Here is a 20,715-nt window from a genome sequence, read left to right on the forward strand (position 1 = left end):
CTACTGCCCACCTCGTATCCTTCATTTGACTAATTCTGGTCTCCTATCTACCCTGCCCGTCAACACTCTATGGGTGACGGGGACTTCTCCTGCTATGACCTAAAGCTTTGGAATTCTCTCCCTACTCTTGGAGAGTTTTCTCTCTGTATTCCTCTTAAGACAAAACACTCAGGTATTAACAAGTGCAGTTTTTTTTTAGTTCCTAGGAGTTACAGTATTTTCAAAGTAGTATACCTTTTCTTTTTTATTTAGTCAGTTATCAGATATTACCAGTTAAAGACCAGTTTTTAGTTGGATCTCCATGGACTTTTCTTACATTTGTTTTTTTGTGTTATTATTCAATTGTCATCTCACCCTCTTGGAAATTTTACTTGTTGCTACTGTGACCACCATGGTTCCACGCGAGCTCATGCCCTCCACCACTCAACCCCACCCATTTTGTCCTGCAACACCTGGGCCACGAACCAAGGTCTCCAGCGTAACGCAACAGGGAGCCAGCTGCATGAGCTGAAGGAGACCTCCCTCAGCCTAGGCAGCTGAGGTCCCTGCTACGTGCAGGGAGGGCGAAGAAGTCACGGTGTCCGAACTAGCTCCACTACACTATGGTGATCGCTTCCTGCTTAGGCTTACCCATCATAAACAGGGCTTCTTCAAACTTAGTCTTAGTAAAATAATAAATTAAACATTTTCTACAATTACACATGTACAAGGCATCTCCACCCCAACACTATGGAAATCAGTCACCTTACCTGATCTATTTCAAATCTAGACTTTTTTAGAAGGGCTTTTATTTAACTGGTTTGCCCCTTTCCTTTCCTAAAGTATTCCAAAACCCCTCCCATCACCATTTTTTTTGATCTGTCAAGTGCCTTTAGAAGCCACTTTTAAAGGGTGCTATATAAAAAAGATTTTATTAATCATATTATATAGACTATCATTTTAAAGAATCATAAGCATTAAAACATTACTGACCCTGCCAGGCTCAAAGCCTCTTACACACGACATCAGCAATAGAAAGATGATCATTGATTAACACTGAAGCAAGGAAGTCTGGGATTTCCTATGCCTGTAATGAGTCTTCTGTGGGCGTATTCTGTAAAACTGTGTGCATAGTGAGAGTAGGTGTTGTCTGTTTAGAAATGAATCAGCCACCTTCATGTGTCACCATCCTACACCCTTAGCATATCTACACATAGCTTCCATGTACTAGTAAGTGAAAGAAATTGATTGATTTTTTATTTCTTTGACCCCCACAAGCCCTATAAATATCCAGGGTAATAAAGTGCAGTCGTTGAACCCATCACATTACCTTTAATTTTATAAATAGTTGTACAATTTTAAAAAAATATATGTGCTATAGTAGTCATTATACAAATGCATTTGGAGTAAAAAAATTGAAAATCTTTTGCAAAATTATTATTATTTTTTTTACCTCAGGCTGAGGTAGGAGAACGTAGGGCTCTAAGAATCTAGATAAAATGTGCAAAGCTTGGCAGTGTAAACATTTCCAGCTTCAAGGCAGGGGGGAAGCTTGCTAAAATGTAGGGGGCCCAGAGTCTGTGATCAAAACAGTCATAACGTTTACCTTAGTTAATTACTGTAAGTTCTGGGTAAGTGATTGTGTTTGTGTCAATTAACAGTCCAGAAAACAGACCAAAAGATAAGATCAAATCAGGAGAAGGAAGGAGGAGAGTAAAGAAAGAAGGAAGTTGAAGTTTGTGCCAGGTGAGAGTATTACAATTTTGCCAAGACAGCTTGCTGTTCTATAGCTTTTAGGGAACTTGGGATCCTGAGTGAAGAATCCCTTGGTTTAAAATTGCCTCTCCTACTTTGGGTGCATTTTAGAATTGGTTTCTTTTTATCTTTTGGCACCCAGGTTAGAGAGAGTTAATCATAGGTTGCATCCTATTTAGAACACAACTAATCTCTTCCTTTGCTTTTGTAGGCAATATTTAAGAGTCAAATACTTGGTATCTGTTTGAGGTTGTCTGGGTGAAATAGACATAGGTCTCTGAAATGCCTGGTCTGAAAACTTATAAATAGAAGTGTATTCTGGAGAAGTCCTTTACGAGTTGGTTATAATAATTTTACTTGACTAAACCCCTTGGTCAATTCCTGATATTTTGATTTTTTTTCCCCCAGAGGATATGAAAATGCACATATTGTATATAAGGTAACCTACTTCATTAACCTCTGACTTGCAGTACACTAGGTGTCTGACTTGCAGTGACACCTAGTGACCATTATGCACCAGTAACACCACTATACAACAGATCAGATAAAATAATGAGAACTTTCTATACCAGTTAAACTGAGGAAAAATTAAGGTGGGCTAGATCATATACAGTACACACACAAAGTGGAATTTATGCAGGTCACAGAAATTGACATTCATAAACCTAAGAGAACTGAATCTTTCCCAAAGGTCTCAATTTAATGACCGATTTGGAACAAGAAAAATTGGAAATACATCCTCTCAGAACTCATTAATCTTTCCACTAAATTAAGCTATAATTAAGTGCATAATTATTGGGCAAAATACAATGTCTAGTAGGAATACTAGGATAAATAAGTTTAATCCTAGATAAAACTATAAATAAAACAGCATGTGAAGTGGATACTAAAATAATCCGGAGAACCACAACAAATTACCACTGAAAAATTGCATTGATGAAACTGCTTGTTTAGGTCATGTTGTGAAAAATAATTAAAGGTTATCAAAAGTATGTATGGGTGAATTTTTTATATGCATTGTTCCATTTCAAACTACATACTGTATATAGCTACTTTGTAATGTTTATTTAGACAGTACGTGGTCAAATGTTTTGTATTGGTTAACCAATGTAATGCCTCTCCAAGGTGTCAATTTCTTTGGTTTTATAGTACATAATTTAGTAGGTTTGATGTTCGCAATGATCAGCTGGCCAAAAAGACCAACAGGTGACACTTGTGATGCATTGTTTGTTAGTGAAACGATTGCTTCATCTAATCTCTTCACTGTGAATGTTTAAATCTGCTTAATATTGAATATGAATGTGTAATTTTACAACTAAAGGGACATTTGGTAGTATAAAAATAACAGGAGCATAATGTCTCTGAATGTCATAAATGATATTTACTTAATATGTAATTATACAAACTATACATTGCTGGTAGTGTATTTAAACTACCACACCAATATTCCACTTTCTTCATAAACATTTTATGCATCAAAGTCATTCACTCGCTCACTTACTGAGAGTATTTTGGGAAGTTTTGACATGCTCATTCTGACTTAAGTTTATATACTTGATAAAAAGCTGTAACCTGTTCTATGAATACTTTTGCTCATTATTGTGGTAAAAAACTCATACTTTTAGAACCCACTAAATAGGGAATATAATACAGAATTGCTTATCTAAAGAAAATATTAATTTGAGGATCTGAATATATGTGTGTATATATATAGCTGGTATTGCTGTAATCCACTTTTTGTAAAAGTTTTTTTTTTTAATTTGACTAATTCACACATGATTATTTTCAAAACATTAAGCTGTTTGTCTCAGCTGTGTTTCTGAGCAGCCCGTTGGTACAGCGGGTTTGTCAATAGGGTTCTGCCTAGGCGATCCAAGTTCAATGTTCGCTTAGGGCACAGGTTTTTCTAAGACTTTAAAAAAAATAAAACAGTAAATATTATGTACATGCGTTTTATACATTAATATTCAATGTTTAGTGATATTGATATGAAATAAACATGTGAACTGTCAACAGTTGAAGTAAAAACTAGTTCAACCAGTTGAACTCAAAACATTTTATTCAGTGGGGGCAATTTAACAGACACCTTTACAACGAGCCTTAAAGAAAATCGTATATATTGCAATTAGAATCTAGAACAAAGCAGTCTTAAAAATCCCACTGAAACCATGTCTTTAACAGTAATTTCAAGCTTCTTGTATCTTTTTCAGAGTATTTTTTTTCTGTTATTTAACTTTGTGAACAAATGACAGAGAGCCTTCAAACCACAGGCATTTTAAAGATCGTGATTTGTCTTATTTAAGCTATCTAGTACCTAGTTGCATTTTTAGAAATTTGAATAAATCAGATCCCAGGTGTAAGCGGATTTTCTTTCAGTAAGAACTGAATTTACAGTAGGATTGTAGTCATTAAGCTCTTTCAGGGTCCAGAATACCCTAGGAAAAAAAAGTAGATTACAAGAGAGAAACTTAGTATCTTCATTAAAAAAAATACGCGTGTTAACCATTGAGTATAAGAAACTCTTTGCTCTCCAAATACTATATTAAGTCCAAGTAAGCTGCAGAATTGAATAACCCTGGGGTATATTTTTTCAAAATCTGGTGTATTGTTTTACTAAAAGCATAATTACTAAATAAAATCCTTCCGATTTCAGGGTGTCCAACAGACTGGGACGAAATACATTGCTGGCCCAGGGCAGATGTCGGCCGTGTTGTCAGAGTGACATGTTCCGAAGTATTTCATCATCTTAAAACTAAACAAGGTAGTAAAACTTACTTTTATTTTTCAGTCATTAGATATTAATGGTTAATTTCATTAATGCTTCATGTGCAGTATACAGTATACCGTACTTGCTTAATTTGACATTGAAAGCCACTGTAAAATTGGGAGGCAGGTGTGGTGGATAAATTACTCCAGAAGAGTTCAGCTGGATGCAGCCCAATTCCTTTTGACAGTTTTATTTTCTCATACATGCACGGTAATCCTTGGCATAACAAAAGAAGCACCCTGAATACATTTTATACACACAGTATGTCCAGGAGGCAAACAAACATTCAAAGCTGAATAATTAATGTGAAATAAATCTGTTTATTAATGGTATTTTGATAATATTAACATATTTATATTAATATATAATATAATATATTATAATAAATAGTTATTTTGTGAAGGGTATTAAAATTTTACAAGTGAAAGAGGAAATAACCAATCTTGGTGTTATCTGATACAAACCAAAAGGCATCACTATGATTTTGAGCACAAAATGACTAAATTAAATTTTGCAGTGTGCTGTATTCAGTTGCCAATCAAAGGAACATACTGTAACTGACGAGGAGGATTTATTCTGTTCTATAAGAGCCCCTGAAAGTCTACTACCACCACATATTTGGTTAGTACAGTATTTAGTGTTGAAAAAACTCTAATGTAATAAACATAGTTCAGTTTATTCACCCAAGAGATGTACTGTATTAAAAAAAATCAAAGAGTTAAAAAAATGCCTAAAGCCTGAACACTCGTTGGTATTTATTATGCTCTGTGATTCATGAGAGACAAATAATAGCCTCATAGGTCTTACCCTTCTACCAGGCAAAGGTTTTAAAGTCAACTTTCTTTTCGATTTATGTGCTTAAGGGATTCTGTATAACAAACTAAATTGTCAGTATAAAAATCCCTGAATAATACTTTGGCAACATATCTTACAAGCCACCCACAAAGCATTCCTGTGCTCCATCTTTCTTGAGTGAGTTGGATGTAAAGGTATACAAATGATGACGAGCGCAAACAAAAATATCAGCCTGTATAAACTTACTTTCTGGCAGTGAGGATTCACACCTACATTTCTACCTTGGTGAAAATGTACCCCCCCACAACATGTGGTAAGATGTATACTGTTATGTGGAAAATGCTGACATTTAGACTACACAGGTAGGGTTGCAAAACGCTAATGATATTGCAATATTCAGATGGGAATGTGAAACTGTAAACAATATATAGGAACAACACAGAGCATGGATACTCAACTACAGTTCTGGAAGGCAGCAGTCCAACAGGTTTTAGATACATCAACCAGCATTTTAGAGTTGTAAAAGTTACAGCTAAATATAAAGGCACCAGTTACTTCAACTGGTTAAGAGCCAAACAGGACATCCAGAATATCCCCAACCCTTCTATCATTGGTGCATTTACATTGTTAAATTGTATTGAAAAAAGCAATTAGATTTGACTAAACAATTATCTTGAAAACGGCACTTCCATAGTTTGTAAGAGTTACAATCAGAACCAAGACTTTATTCCATGGTTTATTCCATGTTAAAAAAAAAAACATTCAAGAGGCCAGGGATTTAAATACACTAAAATTAGTTTGAGAAAATGGAGTTCCATAGTTTATTGTACACTAAGAATTACGTTTTAAAGATTTCTCTTTGTTGCCTAGAGACAACAGTTCGGGTTTTGTGTAAGAAAACATGCAGCCAAAGGGGACCTCTCTGCTACACAACATACCTCAAGGCTTACAGACATTGTAAAGCTGTTTTCCCAGTATATTCAGAATAAAGACAAGGCCACGGGCCTTGATGGTGCTGGTTCCCACCAGTTGTGACATGATGCAGACCTTCCTGCTTGCTAGTCACTGTAATGACTAATGCAATTAGATACAGTACATCAGCAAATAACTGCAAGTTATGCAGAAGACATTGCACTGCAGAAGTGTTCTAACATGATCTGCATACAAAGTTAACAAGTTCCAGTTATCGATAAAATGAAAAAAAAAAATCAGGCTAGATAGTGGTTACCTGGGTGTTGGTTTAATAAGATAAGAAATTCTTGCTTAGAATCATGTGAAAATGCCCATTTGTAGTATAGTGCTGTATAGTACTGGCGAAATCAAGTGAATTACCTTGCCCATAGGTACAACTGCAACATTCTACCTTGGATCTTGAAGCACATAAAACCAACATAGAAATAAATATGAAAGTGTGGAAAACACTAATTTTAACTGAAGTCAGTAATTCTTGTAATTTGTCTTTGATAAATCTCATAATATGGAAAACTGAAATGTGTTCAAGTTCATTTTCATATGGTCCAATGAAATACTTATTTACATTGTAACACTTTCAGAGATTGTCAGGTCTTTTTCCTCAAATGCTTCAAAAAACAGTGTCAAAAACCATACTCAAGTTCCCACATTCATGAAAACTACAGTAGTATAAACAAAGTCTCTAACAAACACCCAAAACTTCAATAGTACTCACTTTATCTTCTTAACATCCAGAAATAAATCAGCACCAAAAACCAACTTAATTCTCTAGTCTTCCTCAAACAAAAGAGCCTGATTTGTGTTTACCACACCCTTTTAAACCCATCAAACCGGCAGCTAATCTCTCGCAGGTGAGAGCATTTAGACAAAAAATGAGCAGGCCATTTCCCCATGGTATCTTGAGATGTGTAGTTTCCATGTTCTCTAAACAGAGGAAACTACAAATATTTAAAGAGACGGGGTCAAAGAAGATAAAGGCTTCTCAAAACTCTAGGCTCAAAATACACTCCCTCTGTGACCCTGACCCACATTTTGTCACAATGTGTTTCCTCACATACAGTTACTAATGATTCAGCCAATACAGTATAACCAATGACAAAATTACTGTATTTTGCCGGTTTTGGGAGTGAAACACAGAGATGTGCTGTGTATTTTTCTCAAAGTGATTAAACTACAACAGTCCTTAAATACTTTTCTGTTGTAAAATCTGATTCTTTAGTTTCATATTTTAGTTTGCATTGTCGTTTGTTTTAATATTGTATATATATATGACAAATATTTCTATTTGTCAATTATTTTGTTTCAATTCATATTATTTCTGTATAATTGTATAGAATTATGTAGTAGCTCTTGTATCCAGTATTCTTCCATTTCAGTTCAACTTATAAAATAGTGTAGTGTCAGCAGAAAAAGTTAGTACACAAGTTGTTGGAGAAATAAACATAAGACAATGTGTGTTGCATGTGTGTCAACAACATAGTTGAATGCAGTAGTGAAAATACTACCAGCAGCAGTATGCATACATTTAGGATTAGCAGTAATATACATGATATTAGTACAGAACAAATAACAGCTGTATACATTAGAAGGGTAACAATCTTCAATAGTATTCAAGTAGCAGCAATATGCAAATCCCAAGTAGTAACAGTATTGTGAGTTCAGTGCAAAAGAACAGTAGGGATGTAATATGGAAATAGGAGGATTAAGAGGTAGTGTTCAGAAGTCTTATGGCTATGTGAAAGAAGCTTTTATACTCCTAAATCTTCTGTCAGAAGGAAAAAGAGAGATAAGTGCATGCTCAGGGTAGTTTTGATCCTTAACTATATTATTTTCCATTCTGAAGCAGCGCAAAGTGAAGATGGTCTAAATGGAAGGGAGTTCTGTACCAGTGATGGCCTGGGTTGTCTCCACCACCTTCTGTAGTGTTTGTGATGTTAGCTGCAGTACAGAATTGCTTCTCTCTTCAAATCTACAACCATAACAGGCATCATTGTTTCGTTGAGACGTAAAACCGAGGTCCTGACTCTCTGTGGTCATTAAAAATCTCAGGGCATTTCTCAAAAAGAGAAGGGGTGTTATGTCCTGGTCAAATTTCCCATTGGCCTTTACCACTCATGGCCTCCTAATAATTTCCATCAATGACTTGGCTTCACTATGGCTGCTGTTGCATTATCCAGATGGGTGCTGCTCATTGGTAGGGAGTCCATATTACCTGTAAAGCACTATGAGTGGAGTGTCCAGAAAAGCGCTATGCAGTATAAGTGTAAGGAATTATTAGTGTTATTATTAATAATGACTAGTGGTACCTTTACTTGCAACAAACAAAACAGTGTCAGGCGATTACACAGACTTGAGTAAGCTTTTGTATTTTCTCCTATATGTACATACAGTAGCATGGACAAATGTGAATCATAAACCATAAACTACATAGGGAGTTCCAACTGGGGGGTTGTCTGCATCAGATACACTAGAACCAACTTTGAGTCATCTGATAAAAGAATACTTTTGCATACAGTATGTCAGACAGAAATTATGGAGGTTTTGAAAATCTGGAATTTTCAATCACTTCCTTTCTTATATAATATTGAAATTCTAGAATGTAGTCATTCCCAGTACCCTAAGAGGGGAAAAGGAATCATAGAACTAAAAAAACAGGCAAGGAAGCACATTCATTTTCATTATGGAGACATGAACCTGTTTAGATCCGTGGCTACCTTTCTAGAATGTTATTATTGTTTACTATCACAGCTTATAATAAAAAAAATTGAACCTCCACACCAATGTATCTGAAGTGTTCTTCCACTGGTACAGTTAGAGGTGGGTTGACCTTCTTCACCATGTAATATAATGACAGTAATACCTATTTGAAATAATTGATTTTGTACTTTGACAGAGCATCACATTAATTAAAAATAGCATATGAGACAGAAATTGAGAGACTTTACCTACATACATAAAGTGATATATCATATTGAGTATTATTTACAATAACAGAGGTAAAAGCATTATATTCTTAAACAATCTTTATTACAGATTTTAAATAGAGGGCAAACAACAAAGTTGGTTAACCTTACAACAGCTCCTAGATATACTGTTCTTTTGGATATATATATATATAAGATATATATATTCCTTTGGCTCAGACAGGGATATTAGGCACCTTCTGTACAACATCCTCTGGAGGAAAATGATTAGGCAAGTGACTTTCCCTGATTGGACTGCATTTCTGTACTGTATACAGTACTTACAATGACAATGTGGAGTCTATCTACACTGGATCTGGCAGTGATGAATCCCTTACTGATGTAATGGTAGAATTATCAGGAAACCATTAACATATTCAGAAATAATAATTGTGCTCACTGGCATTTAAATAAGAGCTATGCATTGTGAATTAGAAGTCTAAGCAGAGATTGTTTTCTTACAAGGATGATGTTCAATGCTATTACCTCAGAAAAGGTGAGTTATTCAGTATGCTCTAGAAAATTCAACTTAGTTTTCAATTCAGTCGTTTTCATAAGATATGATTTAAAAATGTGCCAGGTACAGATAGTAGAATTTTCTCTCATAAAGCCTCTGACTGTGTCCTTACAGAATATGGAGGCAATTGAATTCCCCCTTTACCATGATCATCCTCCTTTCTTAGATCTCTATTGGACTATTACTCTCTTCCATATATCTTAAACCTCACATACTGTGCCAGTTAAAGTGTTGTATTTCCAGACTTATTTAATATTCTGTCTAAATGTAATGATACTGCTGTATCTTGGCAGCCACTTGAAGAAAGTCTAGTACCATGATACAGTATAGACATTTTACTTTACATTTTGTAAGCTTTAGCTTTCATTTATGAGATTCACAAAATTACAGATAGTGTGGCAGGCCCATCTTCTGTTTTCAGTAACCATAAACTTCATATGGGCAGTTATCTTTTTTTTTCCAATGGCATCCCTAATGCCATTTAAAAGGTGTAAAATAGTTACATAAAATTATGTTTGGAAAGATTCAGATTTTTAGGACTGTTGAACTGAATCTGATTCTACAATGAATTACAACTTTCATCAGCTATGATACAGACACTAGATGTACAATTCCTTAAATTGATATTAAAATATTGCAGTCTGCAGTCATGTAGTTTTTCTAAAGTAATTGGAGAGGTTAGGGCAGCACTATGTTTTAATGATATGATGTTCTTTCCAGATAACTTCAGCTGTCAGATTGATAATCTAGGTAAAATGCACTGACAGGTAATAAATAAGAATGCATTACTTTGTTTCTTGTGAGCTGTTCTTTTGAGGTCATTGTTTTCAGGCAATTAAACCTATGCTGATTTCCCAAAGGAGTTGGGGAGGGGGGTTGAGTTATATTATATTTTATCAGATGTGCCTCCCTATTATATAAGGCATGTACGATTGAAGACAAGTAAAGGCTTTTGATATTTTTCTTACACTTGTTATTTTTTGTTTTAGTAACATGCTTCTTTTAATGATAGAAAATTCTGAAGAATGCTTCAAAATAAATGGTGTGTGAAATTGGATGAAATATTTAATTTTATTAAGTGGATAGTATACTTTATTTGGACCCTGGATTTATTTGGCTGCATCATACTCTTTATCTTGTTACTTCCCCTGATACACACAGAGTATAGTTTTAAATGTGTGTAAAAGTCTATTTTAAGATCTTTGCATATTCAGTTTGGGTTTGATATCTAAACTGTAATGATTGAAAACTCATCCCATTCTCTAAACTTTCAAATCCTCTGAAATATAGTAGTTTTATAGTATAGAATTGGTAATTAAAAGATTGAACAGAATGTGCCTCATATTCAACCAGTCAGCAATATCTCACTTCACTTATGCATTCTTTAATCTATTACATAATCCAGTTCAGTGTTTATGGATTATGATAATGATGGAAGTAAAGTATTTAGCATCCAGACACAACACTTATATTTGGATGTATGTTGTTTTTCAACAAAGCCATTAAAGTAGGGGATTGTAGAAGGGTGATGTTGCTACTAATTGCAAGATCATTAGATTAAATAAATGCATTTTAAATATATATCATGCACTCCTTTCCAAAGATGTTCCTATTTGTTTAGTTGCAAATGATATATGCTCATTTTGTAAAAATTTTAATCCAGTCTTGTTCAAATTTAACAAGTTTATGAGTGAAAGAAGTTAAATATCATTAAAAACTGAAAAGAAAAATCAAAACCTAAAGAAATATTTATTTTAGTGTTGTAGTATTCGATTGTAAATGTATTCAACCCCAGAGTCAGTACCTCGTGAACGCTTCTTTGGCAACAATTACTGTTGCACATTTTTCAACATATCTCCATCAACTTTGCACAACTGAATGTGAGTGTTTGCATGTCTGTGTCTCTGTGTCCTGTGAAGGCCTGGTGTCCTGTCCAGAGTGTACTGGACCTCATCTTGTGCCTGTTGCTCTGGATCCAGTGAATTGGAAATAGTAGTTAGAAAATGGCTAGATGGATGGAAAAAGACATATAAAACTATAGGAAGGCTTTTATATGCAACATTCACCTAACTTAAGGTACAGTTACCCATTAAGCAACTTGAACCCTGGTTACAAGTATCATAACTACAAAGTCTATTAATTAAATCCATCAACCACAGTACTGAAAGCTTATGTGAAACAAAAAAACACAAGATACAGTACTTTACCAGGCCTTCCAGTAATGGAGTTTGAGTCCACAGCAGTAACAGTTCCATGCTTGAATGCTGATGTCTTACTACATTCCACTTAACCATACACATTTTTGTCAATGTTCATTTATGTAGTGTTGCTGATGCACAAATATCCTTTTTCAGGGCACATCTTCAGAAACTGTACGAGTATAGGTTGGACAGAGCCACATCCACTCTATCTAGATGCATGTGACATTGATGAAGACACAGAACCTGAAAATGAGGTTTGTTTTTTCAGATGTTTACAGTTACATGACTTTGGGATTATATATACTGTACATAAGGACTAGTTAAAAGCACAACAGGACTAAAACTGTAGGTTTATTTCCATATTATTTTTTTTGCTAAAAAAACATTATATAAGCCATTATATAAAAATAAAATTGTTTTTTATTGGATTCTTCACAGTTCAATGAGAGATCTCATGATTTTGCAATAAAGTTTTATTTAATCAGTACTGAAATATATAATTTTCTTAATAAACATTTTAAAACCCAATAGATTCATTTCTTTAAGTAATATATTTATTTCTATTATTGCCTTAAAATTGTTTAAATAGTGTTTTCCAAAATGATTGAGAGAAAGATTGATATCAGGTTAATATAAGGTTAATGACCTTTGCAATACTCTGGAAACCTACTGTAGGGAATATAGTATAGAAATCTGTTTCTATACTATAGTTTTGGTATAAAAGTATACATCAACTACTTTCCAACCTAGATGTCTAATATATGCATAAATATATACTTTACTATTACACCAAACAAGGTCTGTCACCCCTTTATCAGTCAAATTATTACAGTAGGGCAGGGCATAAAATTGGTTTAAAAAATAAATTACACAAAACAATATACTGAATGAATAGATTCTAAACAACCTAATACTTTAACCCATAATTAGGTAACTTTAAATTCAACCTGTTTTCTATTTTTTAGTTCACTAAGTCCTAATGGCGGAATGCCTGGAAAGAAAATCAAATTACTGAAATTTAAAAAAAAAACAATTTTGCATTATGAAAGGAATAACGTGTAAGCAAACGTTTCTGTTAACTAGAATGAACAGACACATGCTTGTAATAAAAATGAAGCAATTTACCTTGTTCTCTATGAGACAGAACAGCAATGACTTATTCTTATTTCTTTAGGTTTTGATAATATTCTCAAACATGTACTGGCAGAAAAAAAGGCACAGTATGTCCAAAATCCTCTGGAACTATGGACAGTTATGTAATTTCATCTCTAGTTTTAGATGTCACTGTAACTACATAGGAATATAAAGCAAACACTTAGGCTTGGGATAGGAGGTTTTTAAATCCCACTTTGATATTAAACATAAAATAAAAACGTTTTTAAGAGCAAGGACGTGTTTTATTGTGGATTAATGGGTATAACCAGACCAAAATACGTGACTGTCAGGGCTTTTATATTATTATGGTAAAATGAGGAGATTTGTAACACAGTATTTAAACTTTAACATTTTTTTCCTAGAAAACATACTATTCAACGTTTAGACATGTCTACACTGCAGGGTATTCTACATCAGTGATATCATTAATAACAGCCATTATTGTCTTCACTACTTTCAGGTAATGTAGAATGTTTTTTTATTTTCAATAAATGTGTTCATTTATTTACATTTTTACAATTCTTGTATTTCATGAAAATTATAAATTTGAGTATATGTAAAGTATACTTTTTTGAGTATTGAGATTATACTTTCATTTTATTTTATTGCAAAGAAACAGAATATTAAGGGTTTCTCTTTAAGAAAAAAGTTTTAAATCACCAATACATTAAGGCTCTGACTATTTCTAAAAATATTATTACCTATAACATAACATTATTTTGATTTTTACAAACATACAGTATACAAAAGTATGTAAATCTGGCAAATTTTGATTATGTCATGATACTTTGAATGAGCAAATAATTATTACATACATAAGGGACACTATACTGTAAAACATGAGATGTAAAACCGAGGTCCTGACTCTCTGTGGTCATTAAAAATCGCAGGGCGTTCTTACCAAATTTCCCATTGGCCCTTACCAATCATGGCCTCCTAATAATCCACACCTATCAATTGGCTTCATTACTCTACTCTCCTCCCCACTGATAGCTGATGTGTGGTGACTATGGCTGCCGTCGCATCATCCAGGTGGATGCTGTACATTGGTGGTGGTGGAGGGGAGTCCCCATTACCTGTAAAGCGCTTTGAGTGGAGTGTCCAGAAAAGCGCTATATAAGTGTAAGCAATTATTATTATTATTATAACATACTCCACAAAGCAAAAAACTTTATAGATAGTAAACATGAAAGAAAAAATAATAAAATAATGTATTCACACCCTAATTTGGCAATCTAAATGTATTTTATGTGTGCAAAATTACCTAAGGGAGTCATACAATTGACTAGCCAATGTCTATATGGAAGAATAGTGGGTCACATGATTACGCAATAAAGCACTTAATCTACGGTCCTTCATTGAGTTAGTAAATTTCAAGCAAAGATTCAAAAATGAATACTAAGGAGCTTTCAAAACAACTCAGAGATAAAGTTGTATAAAGGCACAGATGAAGAGTAGTATATAAAACATTTCAGAATGTTATTTGATCATGGTGAAGTTTAAGTCATCCAGACACTGCCTAGATTACATGGTCCCTCCAAATCCTACCCCAGCTGCTCCAGGGGTGTTGTATAAATGGCTGACCCTGCACTCTGACCCTAAACTTCCCTCCCTGTCTGTGTGTTTCATGGAGAGAAAGTTTCCAATAGTGAAACACAGATGTGTTGCTTAAGGATTGTTATGCTAATTCAGAAAGAGGAAATGAACTAATTCAAAAGTGCATATCAGTCCATTCTTTAGAATCACACCCAAATATAAATATTTTAGCATTAAACCTGAAAACATTTTTACATCATTCTTTACCAATACATTATTTCAAAGAGGGTTACCCTTATTAATTGCAGAATTGTGTGCTCAGGTGTAAATCACATCCAGACTGCTCTTAATGTATCGACAACTATTAAGCAGTTGTTTGTTTCACCTAGTATGTTTTCAGACAAACAATAGGAAGTACAGAACTTAAAATCTATCATTTGAAACTAATGGAGCATTTTACTAATTATACATTGTGTAACAGGCAGGTTAGGGCAGTATTCAATTACTGTATGCTGTTTTGTCAAGTAAGAAGCATAGCAAACATTCAGATCTGAATACTTTTTTCTTATTTTTTAGCGATATTACACATATTGCAATATACACGTTTTGCAAACATTTTATTACATACTTCTTTTTTCCTCCACAGAAAGTTCCACTGTACCAGAAATTATATTCACATTAACCTGTTTGCATCATTCATTCTCCGAGCTAGCGCTGTGTTTATAAAGGATGGCATACTGTTTGCAGATGAAAACACAGATCATTGTTTCATGTCAACGGTAAGAAAAATTGATCATTTTATTTTTTATATTTTCTGTTATTCAAGCTTGTTCAATATCATTCAATATAATGGCAGATTTATTGTCAAAATCAGTTCCCTTAGTACTAGATTAAGAGGAAGATGGGTATGTTAATCCTAATTGCTCAGAAATTCTCATGAAGGTCTCATGAAGAACTTTGTAGGTTAAAATATCATATCATAGAACTACCAGGTTTTTTTTTTAATAGTCTTACAGTATGTCAGTTATATACCAAATGCTATTAGAAGCAACAGACTGAAATTAATGAAGACATTAATTAGCATTACTTAAAAGGGCTAGGGATGGCATGGTGGTGCAGAGGGCTCAGATCATGGGGTGCTACAGTATCTGTGTGGAGTTTGTTATTTCTCTTGTGTCTTTGCCCATGTTTTGCACTCCAGTTTTCTCCCACAATTCAAGGACATACAGATGCAGCCATTCAAAATGGGTGGGGTATTTCGCGGTATACCCCGGTGGGCGTGTCGCAGTATCACGCAGTATCACGGGTCTAATCGCGTCATTTGAAATCATGCCGGAAAGTATCCGGCATCACCTTGTAAAACCGCCAGGAGGAGCCAATAAAGCCTAACCTCTCATGTACAGCATTTGAGCTTTTAAATTTAAACTGTGTATTACAGAATGTTAATCATCAGTCAGTAAAAAGCCTGTATATTTTATGAAAGCAAGATTGCTCAGTTGGACAAAAGTACACAACCTACCTTTATCAGAAATATTTATGCATCAAAGCCTTTCCCGAAGATATTACTAATAGTATTAATAATGAATGACTTTGGACAAGCTGTAAACTCAAAGTATAATTTCTTTAGCACATTTGTACAAGCACTTGGAATCTGTCCAAGCCCTACTTTGTCAGGCATTTTCTTTTACTGCAATGGACATAAAAACTCCCTTGCTTTTAACAGAGCGTTTCATAATTTCTAACTACGAAAATTATTTAAACTGCGACACTTATCATTCAACCAGAGCTCAAAATATCACAAGGATCCTCAAGAGCACAGCAAAGACTTTATTAAAAGATACTTGTATAAGATACATGAGAATACAGGCTTTTTTATCAACACTTTCTTTTCCATATACCAGATATTATGGAACCATTTCAAAAGGGTGTCAGCCAGTCAGATTCCAGTCAGATGCCAGTCTGAGTTCTTGTGTCTGTCCTATCTGAACCCAAAAGTATTACAATATGTATCTTTATAGCAGGTGGTGTACAGCTTTTTGTATAGATTACACTTTTCTAAAATGTATTTAAAAAATAAAAACGATTACAATCTAATCTTTCCACGTTTGATCCCAAGATCCCAAGAAAAACAAATCTAAACGGGGAGAAAGCTATGCTGAAAGTTTATTAAGATACTTAGAAGACAAAGATATCAATGTATGTTGCATTTGTCTGACTGTGAATCAAAAAACACATATACAGATGCAGCCATTCAAAGTGCGCGGTACAGACACATACCGGAGGTAATTGGCTATGGCGTCGCGCATCATGACGCAAGATGATGCGGGGTACCGCGGTACGTGATTGGTTGACCGACAGGGGCACTCATGGTCCGTGTATAATGATAGTGAACTGCATTGGAAAACTTAAAATCTCTCGCATTAAATTGGCTACAAATGCAAGAATTCAACCAGATATTCTTACTTGTAAAATGTCTACTGTTCAATTGCAGTTAGTTAATGTAGTTAGTCCATAGTCAGCAATCTAAACTTTATTGTTAAGCTTTAATGATTGATGTTGTCCCAGTAACCTTTAGAAATACTATAGTACTTCACAAATGCTTTGTGTGTTTGGAAATCTTTTGAGTAAAAGCCTTATAAAAATAGGTTTAGTTTTCACAGGACATCACAAAGAAATAGGATGGTATAATTCTTATAATTGCTTAGTGATTGTATTTGGAAGATTATGGACTAAACAGACTTCAGGGATGCCAGGGGATCATTGTGCTATTTGGAATTATTCCAAAAATCAAGTGACCTCTTTGCTGTAGTATCTTTAGTATCATTTATTTAGTATTAATAAAGAATAGATTTATTAAAGTCGTGCGATGTGTAAGCGGGATATGTAAAATAATGTAAAATAAAGTTTTTTATTATTGTTGTAGAGAAACATGATCAGATTTTCCCTGGTTCAGAAAAAAGACGATTAAAATCTGTAATCTTTCCACTTGTATGTCATCGGACATTAACGAGTACAACCCCCTCTCTGCCGGAGTGCTGGCTGTGACGAATTAAACCGGTTTCACAGGTATTTTCAAAGTAGGAAGTACAGTGTTAACTGGTAGCTAGGCTCCTCATTGAAATTGCTTTAAAATGCTAATGCGTTGGTGTAACAGTCCGGGAGTGGCAAGCTTCCAATGTCAACTCGACTCGATTGGAAGACAATGAACGTATTTTAGCCCTAAATGAATTAATAGCAAACATGGTTTACATAAAATACCTTTTTCCAAGAACGTTTATAATAATACGATCTATAGTTGAAATCTGAGCCTAAATATAAAGGAAAAGCATTTTCAGAGAGCAATCACGCTGTCTTTATGTAGAAAAAGTGATTAGGTTTATGAGCAATCTAATTACCTATTCGCTTAAAACGCTATATAAAATAAAGTTTATTTAAAGATGAATGATAAGTGTCGCAGTTTAAATAATGTTCGTAGGAGGGCTTGGACAGATTCCAAGTGCATTTTTGCAATTTACGTTGCATTGTCCAATGTGCTGTTGTAATACAGTTTAGAATAAAGTAAGTCTAAACTGTATCAGCTTTATTTATGGGTTGCAATTTAGAAAAAGTCAAAAACCGCACTCAAAATGCAATTTAGAGCTTTCTGGCAAGAGGAGACACCCAAATTATAATGTAACATGCCACTGTTTGTGCATGAACAAAGTTATACTGCAATTTTCCTTAGATTCGCGATTAAAAAAAATAAATTTTTTGAATCCCCAGCGGAACACATTCCATAAGAATCAGCACTTTTATACAGTATATCGCCTTTAAACACATATATTTAAACACGCGTTTACGATTTAAATCAAAACGCGATTCAAATCAATATAAATGTTTATTTTGTAACGCATAGGTGACTATTCATTGTTATTAAAAAGACTTAAATTCGATCATGTTGTGATATTTAGAAATATAAATTTGTTTGGTGCGAGTGAGGTTTTATTTAATCTCTGACCAAGGGAAACGTTTCATTTTTTCAAAGAAATGTTTGTTAAAAAATAAAGTCATAGTTCCATGGGATTCAATCACAGACCGTGTGACATGGAAGTCAGGAACCTAACACACAGCGCCACCAGCGTGGTCACATGCGGAGGGCTAAAAAAAAAGCACTACAGAAACATTATCGACAGACAATGTACAGATTTGATAAAGCTATCAAATAATGTAACTAGGCACAGAACAAGTTTACAGCACAGTACAATAATAAATGCTGACCATGACTTTAGAAGCATAAATTACCTTACACTCAATTTAAACACAAGCTGTCTTTAGCCCTCTAAGCTGGTTCATACAGAAATGTAGAGATCCAGGCTCAGAACACACAGCTTCATTAGCGAATACATATGCAGGACAACTAGAGAAGACGTTTTACAGAGGATTGATTTTTAGAAACATCCCATCAGTGACATCACTGAAGTCAACTCCTAGGTACTGTAACTGTCGTGTGGATAGTTTCACAAGAATCAGACAAAGGTTTAATCATCGCTTGTTCTAGATAAAACTGCAAAAAAAAAACAACAACCCATAATGTACTTCTTTGCGGCTCTGTTTGCCCAAATCATATATTCACAACGTGAAATTAGAAAATAATATTACGTAACCAAAATCCGCAATATGGAAACAGAACCTGTGTAATTGTTGACAGATGATGTACTTGTAACATTTTTACAAGACGAACTACAACATTTAAAAAATGACTTGTATGTACTTGATATCTCTAATCAATCCACTGCACTGCATTAAAACAAAACGAAAACTAGAACGCCGTTTCGCGCTTCTTATCAGTTGCTCAAAAGTAATTTGACCGTATGAAATGCATAATATAAACCTAGAAACATATACGTGAGCAGTATTTACGTAGTATCGGTGTCAAGACATACCTCTCAAATACTGTAAATCAAGTTAAAAATATCTCAAGACCGATTCTGGTCATAATGAAACCATGTTTCGTGTATGTTTTCTTTAAAGTACCGAGACCAGCCATATACTGTATGTTTATGTTCCAAAATTAATATCGTTTATGGCCTTCACACGCGTTGCAGTATGCTCCTATTCTTTACTACTAAGATTTCCCTTCAGTGGTAAAATTCCATATGAATATTCAATACTTAAACGGGCACAGTTAAGACATTAAATATACATATACATACTGTATACAGTACAGTTTGCATACGGTAATATGTTTATGTTCCTAAATCAATCTCTTTTATGAGCATGTGAAAGGCACGGTGAATCGATCCTCAAAAATTACTGTACTTTGCATGATTGGAAACAAATGCGTGATTGCGAAATGCTGTGTTGTTACTTTTACAAAGACGGTCAATGAAAAAAGGAATGTGGACCAGGGCAATACTTTGAGTTTACACTTACAGCTTGTCCAAGGTCATTCATTATTAATACTATTAGTAATATCTTCGTTAAAGACTTTGATGGCGACAGCTCAAACATGAGAGGTTGAGCTTTATTAGCTCCACCTTGCGGAAATTCCGGATACTATTATTTTGCTAGCGGTATTTACCGGTAACTCGCGGTAGACTGCGTACAGCGTACCGGAAAATAATGCGGTATCGCCCGCGCATTTTGAATGGCTGCATCTGTATTTAAACCCGCGTTTGCGATTTAAATCAGAACGCAATTTAAATCAATATAAATGTTTATATTGTAACGCATAGGTGACTATTCATTGTTATTAAAATGACTTAAATTCGATCATGTTGTGATATTTAGAAATATAAATTTGTTTGATGCAAGTGAGGTTTTATTTAATCTCTGACCCAGGGAAACGTTTTATTTTTTCAAAGAAATGTTTGTTAAAAAAAAGTCATGATTCCAGGGGGATTCGAACACACAGGGTGTGAGGTGGGAGTCAGGAACCTAACCCACAGCGCCACCGGAGAGGTCACATGCAGGGTGCTGAATAAGCACTACAGAAACATTATCAACAGACAATGTACAGCGTGTACTATTCTTGTGTTGCGGTACATGAATATAATTATATCATTATTAATTTCTTTAGATACGCAATTCCATATT

General features: G+C 34.4%; 1 protein-coding gene across 1 annotated transcript in view; it reads left to right on the forward strand.

Moving 5' to 3' along the window:
* The window catches only part of ghrhrb (growth hormone releasing hormone receptor b), a 56,364-nt gene that overhangs the window by 19,591 nt on the left and 16,058 nt on the right, over positions 1 to 20,715 (forward strand). Inside the window, exons 3-6 of the mRNA XM_088643012.1 lie at positions 4,388 to 4,495; positions 12,103 to 12,203; positions 13,467 to 13,564; positions 15,287 to 15,419. Coding sequence (XP_088499138.1) covers positions 4,388 to 4,495; positions 12,103 to 12,203; positions 13,467 to 13,564; positions 15,287 to 15,419 — 440 coding nt within the window. The remainder of the gene's footprint in view (positions 1 to 4,387; positions 4,496 to 12,102; positions 12,204 to 13,466; positions 13,565 to 15,286; positions 15,420 to 20,715) is intronic.

Source organism: Lepisosteus platostomus, chromosome 8 (genome assembly GCF_059453375.1).
Source record: "Lepisosteus platostomus isolate fLepPlt1 chromosome 8, fLepPlt1.hap1, whole genome shotgun sequence".
Taxonomy (NCBI): Eukaryota; Metazoa; Chordata; class Actinopteri; order Semionotiformes; family Lepisosteidae; genus Lepisosteus; species Lepisosteus platostomus.